This window comes from Balearica regulorum, chromosome 3 (assembly GCF_011004875.1).
Source record: "Balearica regulorum gibbericeps isolate bBalReg1 chromosome 3, bBalReg1.pri, whole genome shotgun sequence".
NCBI lineage: Eukaryota > Metazoa > Chordata > Aves > Gruiformes > Gruidae > Balearica > Balearica regulorum.
In genome coordinates this window covers 72,081,294-72,108,413 of record NC_046186.1, presented here as the reverse complement: position 1 = coordinate 72,108,413, position 27,120 = coordinate 72,081,294, and the positions used below count along the sequence as shown (strand labels likewise).

Sequence of the window (27,120 nt, the reverse complement as noted above, 5' to 3'; positions counted from 1 at the left end):
GTCAACTGTAACAATAGCTTGAGGTGAACTGGGTAACCATTGTGGTTGTTTTTTTCTCTAATGAAACCATACTCCTGAGGAATTATTTCTTGTGACCTGAGAAACCTTGTTTTTAAGGTGCTCATGTATGAAGTTTGCTAACATTGCTGAGCTATGAAAAAGTCAGCTATGCTTTGGTAGAATTCACAGAATAGCCCACAGTAAAGGAAGGTGGCCTTGTTTTTAATTAATTCTCTAGGGGAGGGGGAAAAACCCAAAATCATATAAAATCCATTAATAGAATCCCTTAATGTGAATGCTAGCATGGCTGACCTAGCAAGAATTAAAATAATTCACGGTTTCTTTTAAAAAAAAATAAATCTAAAACTAATTTTTATTTGTGCAACATGAAAAAAAGTACAACTTCAACTAATTTTCCTAGAAAAAGTAATTGTATAAGTGCTCATAGTTTCCAAGGAAATACCTGACACATTAAACCTCTTTAAATGTTTTATATATGCACACTTTTGCTGTGGCACCCATTATATTAGATTGTTCAGGCCAGAAGTTAAAAAGACATTCTGAAATGTGTTAAACGAAAGTTTATTTCTGCAATTGAGTATTTGCAATGAATTCGGAGGGAGAAAAAAATACCAACTCGTGCTTCAAGGTATGAATCGCTTTGAGGTATTACATATAGGGACTACAGCTTGATATATCCTCATTAGATAAAGAGGAGGGGGGCAAGGGTCACTTAAAATAGATCTTCCGTAGGAACATATTTCTTTGAACTGTTGCAGAGTTACCATCTTCCTCTGATCATGGTCACATTAATTAGTTGATACAAGTCTTCTGGTCTAATTCAATCCAATAGTGTGTTTTGAGGGGGAACTCTTAGTCATGCTTATTTGTAATTCTGATTTTTTTTCAGTTTCGTGGTCATGTGATGAAATCGGGTTTATATCCTCTCTCATATTCTTGTTTGGATTCAGAACAGTGCAGAGTAGAGATCTGGCAAATAGTCAAGTAGAAGTATCCCTGTTTAGGAGGTTAAGGATGAGACCAGAAACTTATTTTGATGAGCTGAATTTATTTTTTTTTTTTTTTAGTAGATAGATGGTAGTGTGTGGAGAATAACATTTTGGTTTTGATAAGATTTTCTGTTTTAATTAGAGATACTGCAAGAACTGTTGAAATGATTCAAAATAGCCATGGAAAAGCTGAGTAATGTCTTAGTTCTGCTAGGAATATTTAATAATCCTGCTTCCATCATCTGGTTCTCACACTTTTAAAATATGCATTTAAAGTATTAGTGATGTTAGTGTAAGCTTCTATTTTCTATCATTTCACTTGTTAATCTCTTTTGCAGAGAGAATATGGTCGTATGTTCTTGTTTCTATATTTTCTCCCTTACATAATTACTCTAAATTTTAAGAAAAAGTGTGTTCAGGCATCCTGATACTTGACTCCATGTAAGCATTTGGGGGAAAAAAGTGTGTTAGGGTTACATGGGGAGGGAAAGAGTATTTCATTATTTCTTGCTGTTTAATTTCTAAATGTATTTTGTACTGTTGCTTCGCAGAGAATCATACTATTTTGGTTTTATTATTCTTGGGGTTTCTTTTCTCTTTTTTCCTGCCTGCAAGTTGTCAGTTTTATAGTTAAAACTGTGCAGTCCTCCCTGGAGCTAGGACCCTGTTTCTTTAAGGAAAGTTGGCCTTACATGCAGTGGTATCTCTTGATTTTATTTTTTTTTTTCCTTTCCTCTGTTTGCTAGGCACATGTATTGTGAGCTTCTAGTCTCACATTTAACAAGGACTTGCAGGTTGCAGGAGGAGAACATGGCACTTACGATCTGATTTTAATTTTTTTTCCAAGCAATAGGGATACAAAAATATGTCCCTAGCCTAACTCTAAGGGAGAGTGTTGACACATGACAAGGAAGCATAAACTGGCAATAAACTTGCAATGCTTGTTACTGCTAGAGGAATGAGATCCTGCTTAGGAGAGGTGACTTGTGAATAGAGATTCATAAGCTTATAATGTGATTACCAGTCTTAAGTATAGACCAGAGACATTGTTGTATTCTTGAAAGATGAAGGAAATGCTAGCAATATCTGTATCAGCCATACTTTATAATTTGAGCTGTGCAGTGTAAGGAAATCCTCAATGGAAAGTGACCTGAGTTTGGCCTGCGGTTGAATTAACAGCTTGAGTGATACATCAGAATTGGGGTCTGGCTGAAAAGCAGGGTCTGTAGAAGTTTTTTTAATACATGTTGTAGACTTGGTGCTTGGATAGGTGTTCGATAAGATAGCACCAAAAACGTAGCTACATATACGGAGGATGTTACTGCTTAAGAACATGGATTGGGGAGCAGAAAGTTTCCTTTTTTGAGCTCTCCAGTGGATAGGTGAATAGTTTGGGAGAATTAGGGAACTACTTAGTCCTGCTGAAGGAACCTGAGATAATTGTAGAGGGGTTGGGCTGTTGGTGGTTGTTTGGGACTTTTTCCAGTCATCTTTATAACTACTTATCATTTACTGCTGTCTTTCTGCACTTCTTGGATCCGTCAGAAGAAATGCCAGAAATCCCTTGGCTGCTATCTGAACAGGCACTTTAGCAACCTCTACTGGTCTTGCGTTGCAACTTGCTGCATCTAATTTGCTGTAATTACAGCAGTCTTTTTATGCAGAGCCTATAATCTGCACCATTAATGCTACAAGAAATGTCCTGTTGCTTCTACATTCACAGTACCCTTTTATTAAATACTTAGAGTCAGATTTCTAAAATAAGCTCTTAGATGGATTACTTTTGTAGCATTTTTAGCCATGTGAGTAACACGTGATCCAGTGTAGTTCATCTTCTATAAAAGTCCAGATTAAAACTACAGATCAGATTAAAACTACAGAAAAGACATGAGAAGTTTACTTATTAGATGTAACTGAAGGATAAAGGCAGCTGTAAAGGTTTTGTTTATTTGATTTTTGGGGAAGGTGAAGGGCATGCTGTTTACTGTTGCACTGTTCTGCATATTTTCAAAAGCTGTTGACCTGAACTCACAAAGGCTGTTTCCAGCGTGGTAGCTGACCATAAATGGGACCTCAGTCATGAGTGCATCATCAGGTCAACTGGAATTGGTCAATACAGCAGTTATGTTAATATTTGCACAGTTACCTTTGATATTTCTTGTGGTATGGACTGTGTGTAAAGTTGTAGTAAGAAAAGATTCGTCATGAGCAAGAAGTGCAGATAACATTCTAGACTGTCAGCTGCTTTCTTTAGTTTTTTTAGGTGTATTTACTTCATAAAATCAGTTTTGGCAGAGTTTACTCTGAAGAACATTTGTGTTAGAAGTGTTTTGTGAATAGTCAACATGATATTAAGCTTAAGGTTTGTACTGAAGAATTGTCTCTGGTCTGTTGAACATGTGCTCTGTCAGAGGAAAGGAGATTTAAAAACTTATTTCTTTCTTGTCTAGCTATTGGTCCACCATTGTAACAGCCTAGTATTTGGCATCTGAATTACATTTCACATTAAGTCTTCTCTGAGTTTTTTAATAAACAAGATAAGCAGTTTATTTTTTGTCTCATACTCATGGTTCAGAGTAGCCTTTGGCAGATGACATGTTGTTTACTTTCCTATCAATAGTTTTCACAGAATAAAGCTTCAACAGGATCTCTATCCATGTTCCATCATGTTACAATTGCCAGGCCTTTTAAGTTATCTGGGGATCTTGCCAGTAGTCTTTAAAAGAACACAGCTAATTAATTCTTCCATTTATTTAGTATTTCTGGCATAAGTGAGCACTAGGATCTTTGAAATGCATGTCTCTCTTCAACAGTATAAAGTCACACTGAAGGGTTTTTTGAAATAGCTAAAAGCAGTATGTGTAAGGATTAGTAAATGGACATTACCACAAGAATAGCTTTATATTGTACTGCACTCCATATTTAAAAGTTTTCCTTTGTAAGTAAACTCTGCTTTTAATGGTTTTAGGAAGAGTTCTTTCTCTGAGTCACCAGTACTGGATTTCGTTTCTGCTGATAATTAATTTCTTGAATAGATTTTTCAGTTTAGTTCTGTAATACTGTATTGCCCTTATTTTATGCCTGAGCATTTGAATGAAGCCAAAATGGTGCTGCCAGCAGTTTCCCTTACCTCCTGTTGGTACCCTTTTCTTCTACACTGTGTTACTGGCTGTCTTGGCTGTTCACTCTTGCATTGGTTCCTTTTATTTTCCACTGGTATATATAACTTTCTAACAATATGCTGGATGTCCTGCTGCCAGATTCTGAGTTCCATGGCCGCAACAGCACTAGGTTTCTGTTCCTTAGGCTTACATCTGTCAAAATAACTTTCAGTTCCCTTTAAGCTTTCCTCTAGCAAGATGGATGCTGAGTCTTTTTTATAGTTCCTTTGCAATATCAAGAACTGGGAAAAAAAACTTTTAATCTGTCTGTATTAGAGAGGCCTCGTGAGGCCGTCTGTCCTGCCACTTCAGACTTCCTTAAGGTTAATTTGAGTTTTATTAATAAATCTTTATCTTTGAGCTCTGCAGTAGGTTTTTCTTCTTTAAGTGATGATTGGAGTGAGACCTTAATATTCATATGATACAAGTGCATTTTTCATATGCTGTATTGTCAGTGAAGCCATATTAGGCACCTATTGCATTTATTTTCTCCCATATTACAGTAAATATAATCATGTGCCATCATGTTGACACGTGTGATGCATGTGTACAAACATTTCTTAGTAACTTCAGTAAAATGATAGAGTGGATGTTAATCCTAGCTCTTCCTGCATTAACTGCATGCATCATCTTGGTGCTAAGCCACCGAAACTTAAAAGTACAGTAGTAAAATAAGCCATCTCCCAAGTATTGCCTGCTATCAATTAATAATTGGATTTTGCAAAGATTGAATGATGTCCTATAAGTAATTTTATGCCTCATGAAGATACAGAAAAGCTTCTTTGCAGCATGTCTTTTGAATTTTAAGGTTATTATTATAATACTTTGCTGTTTTGGCGTGATACATGGAAATTGTGGTCATTGTGTGTTTTACGAAGACTACAGATGCTGAGAAATGAGCTAGAATAAAAAATATTTTATTAAAATGAAATACTAGGGTGATGTAGAACATTCTCCTGGTTTTAAGTGTTTTAAATAATGTTTTCAAATCTACTCTCTGTGGTTTTTTATTAAAAGAGTGGATGCATGAATCTTTTTCCATGCAGTTTTGCTGTAAGAGCTGTGAAGGTGCTGTTTTGCCAATCTGATTAGTTGGGCAAAAGATGGAAATTTATATAAAGAGTAAATACAAACTTTTTAGTACTGTACAGGGAATTTCAGATGGAGAGTATAGAATTTACTGTTCTGATAATTATATAGTATATTGTGGTATGGATTACTTCAAAGGTATGTTAGGGAAATTGGGAAAAAATTAAGTCTTCGGAGGATTGAGGGGAGGTTAACTGTTTATTTAGCAGTAAGTTTAATTGGCTACTCAGAATAAGAGGGGTGGAAAAAGGTCATTTGATACTGGACTAAGGCAAACCAGTTTCCTTCTTGTTAATAGAATCCTGTATTTTTCTGGACTTGGCTGTGATCGTGCCAGCTTTGATTTTATTTAAAGAAGCATTGCAGTACAGTTATCACTGATAAACAATTGACTTCTTTAATTGCTTAATTTCTTGTGGTTTTTTTCTGTGCTGAATAGTGATTATCTTAATAATTGCTTTTAAAAAAGCTGGTTTGTCTGGCACTTTAAACCATTGAAGAAATAACAGGGGTGTGTTTTTACTGAGGCATGGATTCGTTCATCTTTAAAATTGTGCTACTGCTGCCACAGAGTTGACTTTTTCCAAGTTTAAGAATGCAAGATTTCAGAGCAGTGTCAACCCAGCACACATATTCCTGTCTCAGGGCATGTATTTTAAACAATTGGGAGCAGAGTCTCCCATCACTGTTAATCCCAGACGGGGGCAGGTGGGTGCCAAAGGTGCTTTCAGGGGGATGTGTGTGCTCAAGGGCCTGCTCTCTGCTCTGGCTCTGCCTGGATCGTCAGCTCTTCCTTCGGGTCTGCCATAATGAACAGCCATTTGCTCCAAGACTTCAGGGACTCCTACAGTATTCTTTGTTCCCAAACCTTTATGAATTGCTTTAAACCTGAGTAAATGTAAACAGGCTTTAGCATTATTTTAACAGTATATGTGCATACTGAACATTGTGCTAGTCAATGCATGGAAGGGGAAAGGAACTCTTTTTAGTACTGGAATTTGTGTCTGAAGATTGTTTCATTAGTTCATTTTAACTTTTGCAATTCTTATCCCTTATTTTAACCATATTAACATTATGTTTAATGTAACTTTTTCTCTATGATAGAGTAAAAGCCTCACACTTTTTCTGGTAGAAAATAAATTACCGCTTTTTGTTTCAGATGAGATACTTCATTGTGTTTCTCTCTGGCCAGGGTGATTTTTCTCAATTGTGTAAGCCAAGATTTGCTGCTTCACTTAGCTCTTGAACCACAGTGTTTTTTCAGATGTATAGCTTGAGTTGTTCAAAACAAAATATTTTGATCCTCAGCTTGTCCAATGTTGCAGTTTCTGAGGCCTCTTAAGTGTGTCTAAACTTCAGTCTAAAGTACGACCACAGCTTGTTTAGGCATATCCATGCTGCGTTTAAATTAGTGATCTTGGGTACTGATAGCAGCTGCAGCGGGATGCCTTATGTGGCAGTTGTCTTTAATATTTATCTATCCCTTTGAGATAGCACTCTTGCTATGCGCAGAGTAAATTTGTACAGGATTAGTGCAGGTGTGTATCTAATTAAATTGTAATCACACTGTGACTGTTAGTGTTAAATGTGTGCTCACTACTTTTAATTACTTCTGTAGGACTCCCAAAATCCTGTCTTATCTCCTATTTTCCCAGATCTTCATATTGGTCACCTCTTTGCAGATTGTTGTGGGGTTTTTTTGGGTTTTGTTTTGGGTTTTGTTTTTTTTTTTTTATCATACAAGTCTGAATGGAACTAGACTTCTAGCTCCTGAAGAGTTGGGCTGCTCTGGCTCCATTAATAAAGTGCACAAAGAAGAGGGAAGCTGAACTTGCATAGTCAGATAAACAGGATGTGTATTCTGAGAAGGAATACCATAACCTGAGTTTCCAGTTCTAGCAGTCTTGGCTGGTACTTGTCGTACGTTAAGGTGGTTTTAAATTGTGGTGCTGTTTTCAATGGTGGAATATTGTGTTATGTACAATAAAACTGTCGGTAGGGTTGTGATCTGTATTTTGTCAGAACATCTCTGAATGCTCTAATAAAAACTTCTGTTCTTGCTTGTATTTTTAATTAAGCATGTATTGTGATTAGAGGAGATGATTATCAGAGAAGATGGCATTTTGGGAATAAAATAAGAAGCAGATGTTTCCTTTCCTGGAATATTCTTAGGACTTCCAGTCTTCACTATTCTATTATCTAGCAAGTTGGTTTTTCCCATGTGTAGTGCATATACATGGAATCTTCAGAGTAACATAGATTTTTTGGGTTGTTTTGGGTTTTTCTTTCTTTTTTCAGAGCTATTCTTAAATTGTTGGCAGAAAGTTGAACTGGTTAATGTGTTCCTTTTCAGATCATGTTCAGCTATTATTGGAGGTGTTCTGGTTCAGGCCAATTATCAGTAATTGTATCACTTCAGAGAAGACATAGGAGTTGAAATCAAGTCTTATTATCAAGTGATTCAGGACTTCAGTCCTGGAATAGTATCACACCTGTCTTGTTCCTGCTGAAAATGGTGTGCTTTGTGCTTTCTCATCAGTTCTTTGTAGTTTTTCTCCATCTTTTCAGTCGCAAGGGGAGTTGTAGCATTGCAGTACATTACATTTGAATCACAAGTGGTGTTAATGCACTAGAAAATTGTGATTAATGCTCCCCAATTAACTTGCCACTAGTCCTGTTTTAGTGCATAGAAGTACAGAAACATAAGCACACAGGCCCGTTCACAAAATTAGTGTCCTGGTTGGATTGCTGGGAAAGAACTTGGGCTGATGGGACCCAGGGAGCAGCAGTACGTGTGCCTTATGGTACTGGAGGCAGTTCTCTGCTGCAGGTTGCTGTGAGTCAGCACATAAGGTAATAGTGCATGTTGAATGTGAGGCAAAGAAAAATGGTTAGAGAAGGGGAAGAGAAATTGAATAAATGGATAGAGATATTTGAATAAGATTTGCGAACTTAAGAGGTAAATGAACTTTGGAGTTGACTACTTTGGGTGTGTTTTTTTTAATAAACCATATGGTCACATTTATGTGTATTATTAGTTTATATGAAGAAGATACATTCTATTGCTTAACACATGGGTGCATTCTTCCAAATTTAATTGGTTGAAATTCTTGGTAAAAGCCTATGGATATCATATGGCCAGGACTGATAATTTGTATAAATGTGTTGATTGGGTGATTGTGATACCATCTTCTTCATAAGTCTCCATAATTTCCTTCAAAGGCAAAACAGAATTAGTTGAAGAAACCTGAGTGTTTAAACAGTTATTTCCTTTGAGTCATAATCTCAGAATATTTAAGTATGTTGGGTGAAAAACAAATAGACTATTGCTAGTAAATCCTGAGACTTAGAAACACTGAACTTCTAGCCACCATATTCTGATAGTAAACAATAACAGTGATAATAAAGGTAACAGATTAGGTACACTCAAAAGCTGAATGAACACTGTCTTCCTATTTTTGATGTGGACTTCTTTGTGTTTACTTGTGTGTTAAATAAGTAAAAATGCTGTTTTAAAACTATGAATTTTAATACTTTGATAAATCAAGGGGTTTTTTTATTCTTAATATACTTTTATAATGTCAGTATAAAAACCAGGATAGAAGGAAACTGATCAGGAGTTGTGTCTATAAATGGGCAATTTTCAAGGTTATGAGTGTGTTAGGAGCAATTGGTTAGCCAAAGGTGATGTGTGGGGAAAACGTAAAATACAAACTTGTATTTCATAATTGGAAAGGGGGGTTGTATGTTTGTTTGTTCTTTTTGGGGGTTGTTTTTTGTTGGGCTTTGTTACATCAAAAGTGTCTGCTTCCAGTGTCTTAAGGTTTTCCTTCCTCTTCCAGAAAATGCTGGGACAGAAGAGATGAGTACTCCCTTTATTAAGGCCTAAAACTGCCTGTTGAAAACCAATCCTGACCAGGCAATATACGAATGGCCCAAGGAAGCCAGCAAATTGATATTCAGGTTTTACATGACCTGCGACAGAAGTTTCCTGAGGTACCTGAAGGTGTTGTATCCAGATGCATGTTACAGGTCAGTGTTCTGTTAGTGACTGTATGAGTAAGCAGTGATGCTTATTTTAAGCATTACTTGTGGGTGTCTCCTTTGAAAGCAGATTTTTTTTTTTTTTACAATATACACAGTCAATTTCTTTATGTTGCACAGCAAGCTAAGTGTTAAATTGGCCTCTCTTTTTCCATGTCTGATTGGGGTGGCCCAAGGTAAACCCGCCTGTAAATCAGTGTGTGCATGGAGACTACCAGATCTTGCCAATCAGTATGCTCATGCCTTTTGGCCATCTCAAGAGCCAAAACTAACTGTGGTAAAAGGAGAGATGCAAAGCCAACTTGAGTCCAGCAGGGACAATTTAAGGCAGTGCTACACAAATGCAGCTTTTTTCTTTTCTTTTTTTTTTCCCTTCTGTTTTTTTCTTTGAGGGGCAGGTCCAGAAGCAACTTTGCTACCTGGTCTCCATCAGGCTTCAAGGTAATTAGAAGGCCCTTGCCTGCAAGCAGGTTGGCCCCACTGTGTTCCACTCCTAGCTCCCTTGGGCTGCACAGCCAGTGCTGGTGGCCTTACATATCTTCTGCGTTAGGGAGCCTAGGAGTGTAATGCAGGCACACCGAAGTTCTCCAAGTCAGCCCAAATCAGGCTGGTCTAAGTGGTTGTAGCCTAGCATCCACTGTGTTAGACCTGAGTGGGTGTAATGCACTGGTGTCCTTTCTGCCCAGTGCTTCCCAGGGCTTTGGCTGCCAGATGGGCTTTGTTTGTTTATTGTAGCTTTGGAGTCCATGTTGTTAATCTGTAGATTCCTAATGGGCTTGGAAGTAACAAAGCATTTTTATCTGGTACTACAGTTAGTGCTAAGGCTATGAACTGCCATATCATCAACTTCTACCTCCAACTATGTTTTCTATACTGCCACTGTCAGAATACTTAGATGCTCATATTTCCTATCAACTTCTGCTCTATAACATCACAGTTACTTCAGAAGATAAATATGCCCTTCCAAAGCCCAACACAGGGTTAACTCTAGGTATTCAGGTGACCAGTGCTGATAGGCTTACTTAACTGTCTTGCTTAGACATGTTTGCTTTGCATTTTCCAGTGATCCCAAAGCATCCATACTGATTGGAATTTTTTTCATTATCTGAAGTATTCAGCCTTTGAGTACTCTGGATAATAAGAGGATTGTCTGAATTTTCATACTGATCATCAGTATACACAAATTGATTGAAAAAAGAATGGGTCATGAGTTCCCAGAAGCTAGCTGTCTCTGGACTATGACTAGGACATCTGTGGTTATGATACAATTGTGATATAAAGAATGTTGATTGTCTTGCTTTTCATATGTATTTTATATGTAAAAATACATATATGTGTATACTTACATACGTATATGTAGTCACACACTCATCTAAACACAGGGACTGTGCTGTTGGGAGTAGAAGTGTGACAGTCCCAATTTAATGTTCATATTTTCAAGCCTTTATCATGACTCTCCATTCATGCTAGAGTAAGAAGTTGTGAAAATGGCAGTTTGTTGAGATAATTGGTTTTGATTTGCAAGAGGGCAGTATTCTGCTCGGGGCTTGTGAGGTTTCAAGCTTTTCCCAACCCTTGCTCTCTACTTACTTAGCTGAAGAAGAAACTGAAGCAGACTATAGATTGCCTGTATTTGTTCTCAGGATTGTACACCGCTGGTTTTTATATTAGTTCTCTGTGGGACTAATCTAATTCTTATACTACAAGTACAGTTTTGCTCATCAGACTGAGAACTGTTTGTTGAGCAAGGTCAACGGACTTGACAGAGTGAATGCATTGGTAATCACCTTTTGAATGTAATTCTTGATAAATTTAAAAGCTAGTGCTTGTCTCTTGAGAGATTCAACAATCTTTATAACATTGAACACAGTGGATTATTTTTTGTAATACATAAAAAGCCTTATAACTGTGAAGATTCTGCACATCCCATACTTTGACAGAGATACGGGAGAAGGGTTTACATTTTGAGGGAGTGTTTCAGATCAGCTTTCATAGGAGACTTTTTCAAAAATTGTGTAGGGTAATTAATGTTCCATATGTGCAATACTATTACACTACTTCGCTAACACTAGAAAGGTACTTTTTTTGTTGTTAACTGAGTGCTTCTAAGACTCAGCAACAAAATCCCGTCATGTTGGTGGTTCTTTGAAATTTCATGAGCTCTGGTTTCTCTGAATCAGTTGGCTTCTAGCTATGCTACTCTAAGATAGGTTTCTTTAAAAAAAGAAGTCTAACATAACCTCTTTAAACCAACAAATCTTGTACTTGGACTGGCGGTAAAGACTGGAAAGCAGAATTTGAAAGTACTTTTGCCTGTGATTGCAATACTGCTGGAACAGTGTCTGAATTCTGAGTTCTGCCTTTTTGTAATTGAGCATAGTGGAACGAATTTCCGATAAATGCAGTAACTATGGTTAAGGTCGGAGATAAGTACTTAATAACATTATTGGGTATGAGAAATGCTGTGTTCGTCTTGCCCCCACAGTACCTGGTGTGCAAGCATCATGTGTCAGAGTGAAGTTATTTTTGAACCAGGAAGTATAAGAGATCCCAGGAGAGAACCTGAAAGAGTGTGAGCAGTTATGCAGTTTGTAATGGTATTGACAGAAGGCTTTTATAACAAAAGTTACTTCAGATCACTGTGAATTGTGCAGGAAAACTATACAGATACTTTAGTCCTCTTCTTTGAATTTTTTTAGCCAAACACTTTCAGGTTCTTTTTTTAGAGGAAGGATTATAGTATTATATGCTTATAATGAAAAACGTAAGGATAAAGAGAGTATGCAAATGTCTTGACGTGAGTAGCCCACTGTCAAAGTATCTAAACAATATCTAGTATATTAAAAACAGAGGACCACCAAAAATTTAATAGGATTAAATTTTAAACCTGTGTAATCTAGGGAGTAAAAAGTTGTATTGCTTTCTTGGGCTGACAGCATTGACTGCTCCTGAAAAGTTTTGCATCTCTCTGTTCTTCCCAACAAGCCTCCTGCATTCAGCTCTCCCCTTCTCCTCATTTAAAGGAGTCTCTGCAGTGTCCCCAGTCTGTGGACGCTGTCCCTTTTTTGTTCTTTTTTGTGTCTGGAGCATTCTATAACCACCTGCTCCTCAAGTCTGCGTCCTCTCCTTGCTTCCTCATTTCCCTCCAACATTCTTATTCTTTCTTTTTTTTTCTTTCTCTTTCAGGGTGCCAACATTTTAAACTCAATTGGGACATGGGCAGAGCTAAGATGAGGGGTATTGTTTTGCTGGAATATGCTCAGTTCTGCTATCAACCGGTTCTCTGATCTATAAAAAGCTAGAAGCGGTTGAAACTCTGCCTCTGCCAGCCAGAAGATGCCAGGGGTTCCATGTGCCCCCGTTTCCCCTTTGAGTTCTCCAATTTGCTCATTGACGTCACTGAAATTTTGGAATTGATTGGATGCAGTCTTAAAAAAGAAAAAAAATTGTCCAAAGAAATGCATTCAAGCTGAATGTAAGGGCCTTGCAAGCTTGGCCTGTTCCTTTTTGGTTTGGTATTTTTGGCCTTTCTGTTAATAATTTTAATTCACTTAAGTTCATGCAAAATCTGCCTTTAAGATCTTTCTAGCTTGTTTTTCTGTGGCATCCTATCTCTTTCCCATTTCTGGGTCCCTTTTCTCCTTTGCAACAAATACAAGGCTATTGTTCTTATCTTTTCTTACCCACTGTTCTGTCTATGTGTGGTTCCTTTCTTCACTACTAACTTCATTTGATTACTTTGTCCTCTGGTGCTTATTTCAAACGAGAGCTGATATGCATACAATCAATTTCACCCATTTTCATCTCTCAAGACTTTTCTGCAACAATTCTTATATACAATTGGCTAGTTAGCCTTTAGGGAATCCTGTTATTTTAAAAGGTTTTGTGGCTCGTTTTTTTGCAGGAATTTTTTTTTAAGAAGCCAGAACTGCATCTGGCCTGTAACAACACATAGCTTTGTTTTGTGGGTGGAGTTTAGCCTTGTCCTCCCTCTCTCCTCCCTCTCCCACTTCTGTTGTGTCCATCCTTTTTTTTTCCCTTGTGAATCTGTAAATCTGTAAATCTGACTGTCTTGCTATATCTGCACAACACTATGACCTGTCCTCCTGGTTGAAAGATGAGAGCTACTATCTGCTGGTTTAACAAAAATAACTTGATATGAAGCATGTAGCATGGATCTATTTATCTTGCTTGTGTTATTCTTTAACTGATAATGTTACTACTTGGCTTTTCTATTTTTTTCCTTGATCATATGCATTCTTTCTAGTAACTGTTTCTGTGTGCTGGATGAATTTGACACCTATTTAGTTTTAGTAATATCTGGGCCTCCACAGATGCTCTTCTGGCTGAAAATATTAACTGCTGTTTCTTGGGAGGGGGAGGAGTTCCGTAAGAAAAGTAATATGGACAGAGCACAGTAGTAAGAAATGATGCCACTGATGCATGTTCACTTTTCTATAAAAATCCTTATGTAGGAAACTAAATTGGGAAGATCTGAGTACAATATTACTAAACATGTGGAAAAAGAGAAAGTGGGATTAGCCATTTGCTTCCGAAATGTTCTTAAAAAGCAAATTAGCTAGATTGTGGGTTTTGTTCTAAGTCATCCTGTTACAGGTTTTATAAAGTAACTCTATACAAATGTAAGTATTTAAAAGCTCTGCGAGCAGTGGTTTAAAATGAAAATACAAATGTCCCCTGAGTTTTCTATTAATAGTTTCATCTTACAAAAGAGTAATCATGCTATATTTATATAAACTGAATTTTTACATTTCTTCTGAACTCATGTACAACTCCTTGGATTGGCATGTTTCTTCTCTGTGTAAGACTCACTTTACATTTTCAGGAGGAGGTAATGCATAACTGCTGTTGAAGTGGTTGGGAAAACATTTAAAATAAATATGTATTTTGATTCTTGTTTTCAAGTTACTAACCAGTAATATGCAGGTGCTGTGAATCCATTCCTTCTGTTATTTTCCCCCTCAAACAAGAGACTTGGTCATTGCTGAAGATTGTTCTGAAATTGAAAAGGAGTAGTGGAAGTATTCATCCAAGGTGTATCATACTGTATGGTGTTAGCTTGTCAAGGTCCAACATCTCCCTGTTGTTGCTTCAGCAGCAATGCAAACTTCCAACCTTGGTGCCCAGTGACATAGTTGCTGTTCTCAAAATAGTTAAGCTTCACGTGCAAGCCCCTTGTTCATGTGTAGCAGCTATGCTAGCCAACCACCTAAAGCTTGCTGTTTGCAGCTACCTTGTTAATTTTCCAATGGTGATTTCATGCATATATATATATATATATATAACTATGACAGTATTTTATCAGTAATGTCAAACTTTCATCTGTCTTTTATAGAATAACAATAATTTGGATGCCTGTTGTGCAGTTCTCTCTCAGGAGAGCACAAAGTATCTCTACGGTGAAGGAGACCTAGGTTTTTCGGATGATTCTGGGATTCCTGGACTACGAAATCACATGACATCTCTTAATTTGGATTTGCAGTCACAGAATGTGTATCACCATGGAAGAGAAGGAAGTAGAATGAATGGAAGTAGGACTCTAGCTCACAGTGTTAGTGATGGACACCTTCAAACCAGTCAGTCCAACAATGAACTGTTTCAGCAGGAACCACAGACAGCACCTGCGCAGGTTCCACAAGGATTTAATGTCTTTGGGATGGCTAATACAGTTAGTACTTCTAATCCAGGGCAACATCTTGGATTTCACCTAGGCAGCAAAGGAGTATCTAACTTGTCTCAACAAACACCCAGATTCAACCCCATTATGGTAACTTTAGCCCCAAACATTCAGCCTGGTCGCAATACCCCTACGTCTTTGCACATACATGGTGTACCTCCTCCTGTACTTAACAGTCCACAGGGAAATTCTATCTATATTAGGCCTTATATCACAACTCCTAGCGGTACCGCTCGACAGACGCAGCAGCAGCCAGGCTGGGCATCTCAGTTTAATCCTATGCACCCTCAGCAAGTCTACCAGCCTTCGCAGCCAGGTCCCTGGACTACTCTCCCTACATCCAGTACCACGCCACATACCTCATCACAACACTCAACACAGCCAAATCAGCAAGGCCACCAGACTTCTCATGTCTATATGCCTATCAGTTCTCCTACTACTCCACAGGCACCTATGATTCATTCATCTGGTAGCTCACAATCCTCTGCTCATAGCCAATACAACATTCAGAATATATCCACAGGACCTCGCAAAAACCAAATTGAAATCAAACTTGAACCACCACAAAGAAACAGTTCTTCTAAGTTGCGTTCAACTGGCCCTCGGACCTCCACTACTCCCTCTTCCCTCAATAGCCAGACATTAAGTAGAAGTCAACCCACTGTTTACATATCGGCCAGTCCTCCAAATACTGATGAAGTGATCACACGCAGTCAACCCAAGGTCTACATTTCAGCAAATGCCACAACAGGAGATGATCAAGTTGTGCGGAACCAGCCCACGCTTTTCATATCGACAAATCCTGGAGTATCTACCACTTCTAGGAATATGTCTGGTCAAGTAAGCATGGGTCCTGCATTTATTCATCACCATCCACCCAAGAGTCGAGCAGTGGGCAACAGCACCACTGCAACCTCTCCTCGAGTGGTGGTTACGCAGCCTAACACAAAATATACTTTTAAAATTACAGTTTCTCCAAATAAGCCCCCTGCAGTTTCCCCAGGGGTAGTGTCCCCAACCTTTGAACCTACAAACCTTCTAAACCTTCCTGATCACTATGTTGAACCAGAGGGTATCCAGCATCTTACTGACCCTGTTTTAGCACATGTGGATAGGATCAGTGATGCACGGAAATTGAGTATGGGATCTGATGATGCTGCCTACACGCAAGGTAATATTCTTAATATAAATAGTAGAGATTTCAACCAAGCTGTCAATTCAGAATGTAGATTACAGAACAGGAAACAGTTGATAAATCTTTGTGATGTTAATACAGTATCTTCAACTTTAGCATTCATGAACATTTCCTAAATAAAAAAGTTTTATAAGCAAATCATAGATTCCTTTTTATGGTGAAGACATGTAACTCAATGCTTGGAGATAATTGCTCTGTTTATCTTAATTAGATACGTTATCTGTTTAATGAAGTGGAGTCATAGCATCTTTGATTTTATGTTATTCTGAAAGAAACATCTAAGCTTGTTCAAGTTGTCCTAACAATGTAAAGTTGCAAGTCTACTGGCAGATTTTTGAATCAGTTAAGATACTGCTTCCATTGGATAAAGTTCCCATTTTTTACTTTCTGTGAGTGTTATTTAATAAGCAAGAAAAGCAGACTTCAAAAGCAGTTAGTGGGATGAAGTGTTGGCCTCCATGTTTCCTAATGTGTGCCTGACAATAAAATGCTTGAAGTCTTGATACTTACGTTATAAAATGTGAGAAGGAACACCAAACCAGCGAAAGCTATTTTAAAGGATCAGTGGTGTAATGGGAGGGTAAAACTAAAAATATTTGATACAGCAACCCAACCTGTTAGTGTTTTTCTTCTGTCTTCATGTTATTGCATGCTTTTATTACCAACTTGATGGTTTATTAACCCTCCTATGGACTCTTTGTATAAAGATGTTGAATGAGTTGTATTTAAGCAGTATTCAGGATAGGTTGTCAAAATAATTTCTCTTTGACTTCATTGGTCCTCTTTGAACTTAGCAAACAATTCAGCATTAACAAAACTGTCTTGTTCCACAACTACTCTAAATGTTCTTCAGATTAATTTAGCCATTTTGTTTTGTGTAACTAAGTATAGTGATCAGGATGCTGGAAGCCTGGTCTGCATCTGGACTACTGTAGTAACGAAGTAAATAAAAAAAACCTGATTATAGCTTGTGCACTATTTCTGGATAAAGTGAATCTTTGAGAGAATAATCCATCCTAACTCAAGTGTGTAAAGGTTAGGTGTCAAAACCAAAAAACTAACATCCTTGATGATCTTTTGCAATCAATGAAGAGTTAAAGAACTTCAGAAAACTATTCATCTGTAGAAAAGCAAAACAAATTGCCTTCCAGAAGTGGTATTCCCTTTCCTTACTCTGAAGGGAGACTTGGCTGGCTGGTTTAGTTCCAGAAGACTTTAGATATCCAGAAATTAATCAATTGAAATCTTGTTCTTAAGCTCTAAATACTCTTTGAGATCATAAGCTTGCTTCCCAAGAATTTTGTATTTTAGGTACTTGTTGGGAAGGGTGTCCCTTTCTCCTGTTCAGCCTTTCTGACAGAACTGACTTCTGCTGGGTCTAGCCCTTCATCTCTTGTACCTCTGGTAGCGATGGCTACTGTAACCTGACTTCCTGCACTATCTCTATGGTCTGTGGGTATCAGCATCCGGTTTTTCAAGCTGAGGCAAGCTTGTGATGCCCATTTCTGTTATGCAGCCTAGAGTTCAAAAGCATTGACTGGCTCATACCTGCTGTGGAGCCCAGTTGTTCCTAAAGCCAAGACACAAATGCAGTTTTTAAATGAAGTATAGATGCATGATGTGGGCTAGTGCAGCTTTTGACTTTGTGATGACCTTAGGGAAATGCCATCCTTCTGTGTCCTTCACTAGTTCAGCTAAAGTACACTCATACTTCTGAACTTCTTTACATTCAGAAGTGTTTAGATTTTCTGGCTTGTGTTGCTCCATTTCTGCTGCAACAAGTGCAGGATTTTTAAATTTGTTATTTAATCTTTGGAAAGTTGGGAAGTGTGTGGTAGACTTACTTGTATGATCTTGATATCTGGTAGTCCTAATTATTGCTTTTAAACTTGAATCTTTTACTTAGAGGTGGTTTTTTTCTGTTACATGCTAAACATGAGTTACTTGATGCTTTCCATTGTGAGGCCATGGTCTAAGCTGCTTATAATTTAGCCAGACTGTGCAAAAAAACCTTCCATGTTAGGTGCTTGTCTCATTTTAATTTTAGCCAGAACAGATGAGTAGTTTCTCTGGCCATGATTAGACAAAAATGTATTTTTATCAGCTTTTCCATTTCTGCCCAGAATGCTCCTTATCTTGGCAGGGAGAACTGAAACTGGCTTGGGGTAGAAAGAATGTGGAAAGTGGAGTTGCTTTGGTGTCAAAGATTTCCTTCCCTTTGTTCTAGTGAAATACATTCATATGCATGGTCCAACCCAGGAGAATAGAAGGTGTGTTGGACCTATCTGCCAGTGCTGCTGCCTGCCACCTGAGAAGCTTTACTTCAGTTATGGTGTGTTTAGGCACTCCAGTCTCTTTCTATGATTAGATTTATGTTTTTCCTCCCCGATTTCATAAAATCATAGAACCGTTTGGATTGGAATGGACCTCAAACATCATCTAGTTCCAACCCCCCTTCCAGGCAGAGATGCCCTCCACTAGACCAGGTTGCCCAAAGCCCCATCCAACTTGGCCTTAAACACTTCCAGGGATGGGGCCTCCACAGCTTCTCTGGGCAACCTGTTCTAGTGCCTCACCACACTCACAGTAAAGAATTTTTTTTCTTAATATCTCATCTAAATCTACCCTCCTTCAGCTTACAGCCATTGCTCCTTGTCCTATCGCTGTATGCTCTTCTAAACAGTCCCTCTCCAGCTTGCTTGTAGGCCTGCATTAGGTACTGGAAGGCTGCTATAAGATCTCCCCAGAGCCTTCTCTTCTCCAGGCTGAACAACCCCCAACTCTCAGCCTGTCCTCATAGCAGAGGTGCTCCAGCCCTCTGATCATCTTCGTGGCCCTCCTCTGGATTCGCTCCAATAGGTCCGTGTCTGTCTTGTACTGGGGCCCCCAGAGCTGGACGCAGTACTGCAGGTGGGGTCTCCCCAGAGCGGAGTAGAGGGGCAGAATCACCTCCCTCAACCTGCTGGTCATGCTTCTTCTAATGCAGCCCAGGATGCAGTTGGCTTTCTGGGCTGCAAGCGCACATTGCTGGGTCATGTTGAGCCTTTCATTAACCAATGCCCCCAAGTCCTTCTCAGGTGTTCCTCTGCTGTTCTCTGCAGTAAGTTGCAGTGGGAAGTGGAAGGTTGCCACAGATCTCTGTCTTGTTTGCCACCAGGACTGGAGGTTATGTGCTGTTAAAAGGCGTAGGGTACTGCTCAGATAAAATCAATGTAGTGAAGACATTGACTGTTACCCTGGAATGCTAGGTTATATCTCTGCCACTGAGTTTGTGATGCTAAGAAACTCACTGTCACCAGACTTTTCAGAAGAGGTTGCTAATTGATGTTTTTAATTTTCTGGGATTCTAGTTTGAGATACTGTGGATTTGCTTGTGGAAATGTTGACAGCACTTAGCCAATACTGAAGTCAGTAAGAATTAATAATACTGTGAGAAAAGTAATGCTAAGTGCATGCCGAAAAGGACAACCAAATAAGGATGCACTTTTATGCTAATCTAGTTAGTATCAGTTCTGTGTACAGGAGTATCAGTTTCCATTACTTAACAGATATTTCAATTTCTAATATTACTAGTTTTATTACTATGAAGTAATTACCTGAGATTTCAATATATAATTTCCTTTAGTATAAAGTGTCTTATGGATGAAAAATGATGAAATCCTGTTAGAAACTGAAAACTCTGTACTCAGGAATGTTTTTCATTATTTACATTATGCATGCAGTCATATGTTGTATAGTGAGGCCAAACAGTTGTTTAATAGTTGCTCATTCTGTGTATAGCTTTCCATCTGTATAATGGACAAGCATCTTAGCAAGAAAATACATAATTGTGTAATAAAAATCTTTAGGTTGATGTTTTCAGACTAGGGAGCTTAAGTCCCTTAGTTCAGCCCTATTTGGCTTTTGACTGTCTTGAGTTTTTCATATTGTTTAACTTGGGAAGAAGAAGGTATGCATAGAGTTAATCATGGATACAAACTATAGGGATGTATGTTTGCTTAGCAATTTTTGCCACCATGCTTTTAATGTAAGTATGTTAATTGATAAAAGTTTAGTAACTTGACATTTTGCACAGTTCTTTTGTTTCTGGGAGCTTTTTAAAATGTTCAAAAAGAAAAATAGCTGCAGGAAACAATTTCTTAAAATCCTAACCAGACCTTGCAGATGTTTAAAAGAGTGAGAGACAGCTGTGCCCCATGCTCCAAGGGGCCTTAAGTCCATTACATTGTGATTTAAGAAAAAATACAACCTCATATTTGGCTCTGTGTCAGGACCCACTCTTGAGTGATACTCTTACTAAAAAATTAAATGAACAGGAGATTGGAAAGGGAGAATAACAACAACAAAGTCAAATGTGAACTGTTGAAAGTGCATATTAAATGACTGATTTTTTTTATGCAGCTTCAAATACAGATTTTGAAAATGTGCACAAACGTAAGTATATCCTAAGAATTTCACAAACCTACTGGCACAGAGTAATTGCATTACCAGAATTCCCCTTTCCTCCATATTTGGCAAACTAAGAAATTTCAGAAACTTATAGGCCTGTAGAATAGGGTGAATTGTGTCCCTAGGTTAGGGTTTTTTTTCTTAGAAACACTTTAAAATTCAGACTCAGAAGCTTTGAGAAAACAATTATGCATACATTTTCAAACTTACAAGTATATTCAGCACGTGTTTGAGTAGGTCTCTAGGCAAGGAAAAGTGAACTTTTGTCCTCCAGACTTTCATGCTCCCTGTAATTATGATTTACAACCTTTTTGTGGAAAATGTGCACTTTGAATGTCAAAGGAAACAGTGGCATCTGCCAGAGCATTGAAGTGTATGGTTCTTGCCAATCTGCTGAATGTGAATATGCAGGGGTTGAAAAAAAAAATGTATGTGCACAGTACCCTGTTTGCACATAATTAAAAAATTGAACATGAAATCTATTTTGGTTGTGGTTCAATAATGACAAGTCAAGGAGGCAGTTGTAGTTATTTTGCTAGGATGATTACAGTAAACAGCTTCTTTTTAAGGACGTTTGAATAAACAACTGCAAGCCTGAGGCTTTCTGGCTTGGATTCTAGGTTACTCTGTGTGGAGTAAACTCGGGTGTGCCTATGCTGCCTGCATAGGTGGAGTCCCTTCCTGCAAGAAGCACAGGATTATCAAAAAGACCAGTAAATGTCTCCTCGTGGACAGTGTAAACTAGATCTAGTAGCTGAATTGCACTAGATTCAGAGATGATCTTAAAGGTCTTTTCCAACCAAAATGATTCTATGCACTGCAGTTTTTTCTTAATGTTTTCAGTAGCTCTGATAAACAGCAGAGGGAGCTGAATACTCTCTGAATTGCTCTTTTCCATTAATAAATACTGCAGTGGGATATGGGGGGACTTTGTCTTCCACCCCCCCCCCTTTTTTTTTTTTCCTACAGTGGCCACATTGGTATTTAAGCAAAATTCTATGTGAAAGCCACCACTTAAACCGTTGTTGTGCCAGTCCTTTATCCAAATTATTTTTAATAGAATTTTAGCATAGCAATATCAAATTATTCTTTTTCTTTAATCATAATGGTAATTTTGTAATGAGTGAGTTTAAAATCTGTTGGGATTTGAAATTGTAAAATGGTAAAGTAGTCACAAAGCTGCTAGGAGAATAAATTGGATCACATCTGGAAAGTGATGTGAAAGTGAAGAGCTTGTAATAGTGCTGTGGGTATCCATCAGCGCCTTCCGCTCTTTGTGCGGTTCCATACTAACAGCTTAATTTCTAAACCACAGAAGTGGGAGAACGTTGAAATGAGAAGTTACGGGGTTTTTCCCTTTACAAGAGTAGCTTAAAAAAAGGAGGAGGAGGGAGGCAGGGCAAAGTTCTGCAAAGATTCGTAGTCTTACTTTTGAGTCCATGCCTTGTGTCCTGAGATACTCTGGTAGCACTGTACCTTGCTTACCATGTCCAGTGTACTGGCTGCTCACCAGCAGCCTACATCCACAGTTTGAAGGAAGGGTTCTGAGCCTGGTTGGTAGATCATAGATGTGTTGCTGCAGGTGACGTACCAATGTTCTGGGTTTCAAGGAGTTGCCTCAGCAGTAATACCAAGGCAATGAAAATGGAAGAGACTATCTAAAAGTGGAAATAAAGAGTAAAAGGGAAAAGGGTTTGTACTCTCCATGCAAGAAGAGTAGTCTTTGATTTCTTTTTTTTATAGTTGCAGCTACATTTGTACCTCCTGGAGTTTGTAAATGGGAAAAAGTTCTTTCAGCTACTGCTGAAAGGCTTTTCAAGAGGGGAGGCTGTCTTTTGAGACTACTTACCTGATGATTCCAAGTCTTCAACAAAAATCTTTATCTTGGGATTTCAGTTACTATGTTTTTATATTACATATGACCACCGCTCCAACTTTAACTGTAATGTGACTAGTGGCTACCCCAAATAAAGGTGCCTATTTATGCAAACATCTCTAAACTGAACAAAACCAAGCAGCTGTGTCCTTTCAGTATCTTTTGAACACATGTAACTCAAAAGCCTAGGCTGAATCTCAGTAAGGCCTTGCATTCTGTAACACTGTATAAAAATAGTTTGGCATGGTTCCTCCTTTTGAAGAACCACTGGAAGACAAAATATGATATGTGAATGAATGAACAGGCAGGAATTTCAACAGAGGGCAGTTCTGCTTGCCAAAGATGTGGAAAGTTGCATCTTTGTGCTATTTTTTCCTTTGCTACTACTGAGGGAACCTAACCAACCAAATTCGAGTACTTCTAATTTTTTGGTACCTTAAGAGATGGTGGTGAGCTAAACATCATGTTCCACCCAGCGTTTTGCTTACACTTTGTGAGGCAAATTTCAATCTTTTTAAAATACCTTGTTATTGCTACTTTTCTGTAATTTCCACACTGCTATAAAGGTATACATAGTCTGAAACTGATCCCAGTTTATATGAATTAGTAATTTCATGGATGAATGAATGGATGTGCAGAAGTTGAAATGACTGTTGGGTTTATTTAATGAAATACTTTTTCATTTGTATAGCAGGTGATTATTGCTTTGAGCAAGCAGTGTTATCTGCCTATGTGGTCATATTTAATAGTATACCTACCCTTAATGACATAAACTCCTTAAATTGTATGAATTTCCATCTTCTGCTACTTATGTTCTTTATAGATTTAAAAAGCTGTGGTTTAAATGCTAACTTCATTGTTTCTAAGTTATGTCTCCTCATGCCATTTTCTTTACAAATAGTAAGCAGTGTTAGAAATTAGAAGCTGAGCTAATGGTTCTGCACCAGAGTTTAGGGATAAAATGGCATGCAATCTAGCCTCTGCGATAAATATAACTGATGTTTGCCAGCAATACTGCTCGTACTTTCTGGTTTAGTTTCACTTGGTGTCTCCTGCTATGACAAGAATACTAGATTATCTGCCAGTCCAAATAGCAATAAAAATCAAAGTCTTGATGCTTTTTTAGCATATGTGCTCTGTATTGTAGCTGTCTCTCTGAAATCCTCTTCATACTACCTGTTTTACAATGGTTGGGCTGAATATAATACAAGGAAAAGTTTGTTGTTGGTTTCTGGTAGTTGTTCTTGTAGATTGGTTGGGTTCTTGAAAAAGATTTTTACAGATTACAGCTAAGTTTTGCATGGTCATCTGTTACATTGTATGACTTTCTCATTGTATTTGCTTGTTGTCTGTAATTGATTTGTGCTGTTTTCAAAAATACAACACTTTCTGGTTTATGGCAGATACTTACTTGAGGCGAATGGAAAAGCAATCTATAGCAATGTTTTTGTCTGTGTTTTCCCAAAAGAATACTAACTTTCATCTTTATCTGATGTTGCCGTGTGAAGGATAATAAAGTAGATAAAATGAAGCTTTATATATTGCAGCTTTACTGGTACACCAGAAGGCCAGGATGGAGCGACTTCAACGAGAACTTGAGATTCAAAAGAAAAAGTTGGATAAACTAAAATCAGAGGTCAATGAAATGGAGAATAATCTAACACGAAGGCGCCTGAAAAGATCGAATTCTGTTTCCCAAATTCCATCAGTAAGTTGAAATGTCTGTAGGCTATAAACCTAAACCACGAGTGTGGTCTCTCACAATAAATTAAAAGAACAGTTGCTCATATATTGACAGTATACTAGTGACAGGCAGTATAGCTAGAATTAAACTGGTAAACAGCGTAGTTTAAAGTGTGACTATGCATTATGTAACCACAACCTTGCAGTTCACTAATTGTTTTGTGAAGCGTTGCTTTTAAAGGCAGTCACAAAAGGTTTGACCTGGTAGTCCTTCCAGATGTTCTTAAAGGCATGATCACCTAATGTTTCAGATTACAACTTAATACTCCTACTGCTTTCCACACAAAATATTTTTTGGTCTTCATGCATAATACCAATCTCAGAGAAACTGATCAATGCACCAGCGTTCAGTGCCAGAAGATCTGCCATTGATCTGGTGGACCATTGGCTCTGTCCTGACCACAATCTTGGAGTTGTTCAGTCAGCTCTTAAATCTGGTGGGAGAGAAGAATTCAGTGGGTCTGAAAGCATTTTGTAAGATTATACTTGGGTTAAAAGAAAGGTCATTATAAGGGAAGATTCTTTTATCTTCACTTCTGAAATAACTAAATGTTGCCTACCTATGTGTGAATGATAACTGATAATAAAATGGGAATATTTAGTCTAACAGGCAGATTTATTTTTTCAGCTGGAAGAAATGCAACAGTTAAGAAGTTGTAACAGACAGCTGCAGATAGACATAGATTGCCTAACCAAAGAGATTGACCTTTTTCAAGCAAGAGGTACAGTATGGCTTAGTACATCAGCAACTATAAATGTTGATTTTTTTTTTTTTCTTCTTACACTGTCTGCATGTATCAGAAGTCTGTGTTATAAATGATGGGTATATGCACTATTTGCAAAGTTGTCACATTAGTTTGAGTGAAACCATGGAAGTAATTGTCTTCTAAGCCTGTTGTTTTTGTTGGCTTTATGATTTTCCTAATCCCACGGTCATTCTTCTCTCGTACTTGGCTCAGCAGAGAGAAACTTGTGATGCCATTTATTTAATAACTGCCAGGGGGAGTGGAGGGGGATCTGGTTATTTGAGTATCAAAGTAGAGAAGTTTTCTAAATGATATAGCCATGCATATGTGTCCATCTTTCTCTCTTGTCTTCCACTTCTGTCTTGTATGCAGCTTCCCAAGTTAGCAAATATAAAGTACAATTGTAACTTCCAGTGTGCTCCTCCTTCCACTTTCCTTGTCTGCAGGGATACAGCCTTTGGTCAAGAGGGTGAAATTATGAGGCAGCTGAGCCAATTCGAGAGCTGCCAACAGGAGGTCCCTCTGTCTTCCCACTTACTGTGCTCTGGCTCTGTATTAGCTTTTTAGACCCTTTGCAGAGCTGATTCTGCTCACTAGCCAAGTGAAAAATGTTGCGTTGCTGGAAAAGTTTGCTACAGCTGATGTGAGGGAGAGGCACGGGAAGGGAGAACTGAGATAGTGAGAGGGAAGGGGCTAATGCTTTCCACTTTCAGCAGCAGCAAGCTGTTAGATCAGCTCAGTCACAAGCCATGCGAGTTCCCCTTCAGACAATGTACCTGCAGATAAGTAAACAGGGTTGCTAAAAGTAATGCTGCACTAAAAACTTGACTTTGAATAGAATATCCAAATTGCATGTGATTTTATAAAGTGTATTTGTGGCAGTAAACTGGAGTTAGGAGTTTCTCTAAGTATTAAATCTAAGCGTATATAATCTGCATATTAGATAGTACATCTCTTTCAGTACAGTTACAATTTAGAAAAAGTCTCAGGTAAAATTTGCTAATAAAATGCTGTTAAATATTTAAGAGTGGTGGAAAACAGATATTTAAGGAGTTCTGCTCAATCCTGTTTCTGACTTTATATTGCATATTTTGGGCAATAAGTTTTTTTAAGTGTATTGTTGACATCAATAATATCTCGCTTGGGTCTGTATTGATACGTTGGTAATAAGTGAATAATGGTACTGTTTCAGAATTACTGGGAAAAAACCTGATATGCTTTCCTACCCAAGTTTATTTTTAAAACTGTTGCACTTGTTATTTATTTTTAGGACCACATTTTAATCCCAGCGCTATTCATAATTTTTATGATAATATTGGATTTCTTGGTCCGGTGCCGCCAAAACCCAAAGGTACTGTACTTAAAAAAAATTGCATTTAATGGTAGTGTATCTGGTTTGCATCTAATATCAAGTTCTAGTCTGTGAATCTAGTTTAAATGTTGATTATGAAATGGATTACTTCAAAAGTATACAAACCTTGCATTTTATTTGTATTGCCAGTAAATATGCTTCTGTTTGCTCTTGTTTCCTCTCTATTCGTACATTCAGGGAAGAGAAGTATGTTAAATGAGGTATGTTTAAAGATGGATAATATGTTGGGAGGTAGTTTAAGTAAATGGAAGCATCCACCTTTTTGTAAAAATGAGCGAGATGTGCTGCTTAGGGAGGAGTGAAACTCGCTTAGATGACTTCATCATTGTCCTTGGGGAAGAGTGGATTTATTGACATGCTACAATAACTTGGTTTGGTTACCCTGACTGGACTTCCTGGCTACTATAGAATTTGTGTTCAAAGCCCCTTCAGACTATTGTTAAATATACTTTTAGATAGTTGAAGAGGAGAGGAATGATGCCCAATAGGGCAGTCAGTATTGCTGAATTTATTAGTCAGTCTTGAACATTCTGTCATTACGTTTTGCACATTACTTATTTTTTTGCCCTAATGGGATGTCAGACAAAACAGAGTAATTACCTCTTGTGCTACATAAAGCAGAGAACGGAATTAACTTGTTTGCAGCAGCATCATGCTATGACCCTATAGGCAGGCCACCAAATGAAATAGATAATCCACTAATGTTTCTGTGCAGTGTTGCTGTCCAGGAAGTTCTT

General features: G+C 37.9%; 1 protein-coding gene across 3 annotated transcripts in view; it reads left to right on the top strand.

Annotated features, from left to right (window-relative positions):
• TAB2 (TGF-beta activated kinase 1 (MAP3K7) binding protein 2) overlaps nucleotides 1-27,120 on the top strand; it is a 69,134-nt gene that overhangs the window by 38,543 nt on the left and 3,471 nt on the right. For 2 of the 3 annotated variants that reach the window (XM_075748439.1, XM_075748440.1), the window contains exons 2-6: nucleotides 9,103-9,292; nucleotides 14,661-16,173; nucleotides 24,070-24,230; nucleotides 24,894-24,987; nucleotides 26,282-26,362. In XM_075748439.1, coding sequence (XP_075604554.1) covers nucleotides 9,191-9,292; nucleotides 14,661-16,173; nucleotides 24,070-24,230; nucleotides 24,894-24,987; nucleotides 26,282-26,362 — 1,951 coding nt within the window. In that variant the 5' untranslated portion in view covers nucleotides 9,103-9,190. Of the gene's footprint in view, nucleotides 1-9,102; nucleotides 9,293-12,645; nucleotides 12,780-14,660; nucleotides 16,174-24,069; nucleotides 24,231-24,893; nucleotides 24,988-26,281; nucleotides 26,363-27,120 lie in introns of those variants that run through there. The other variant, XM_075748441.1, reaches the window with a different exon arrangement.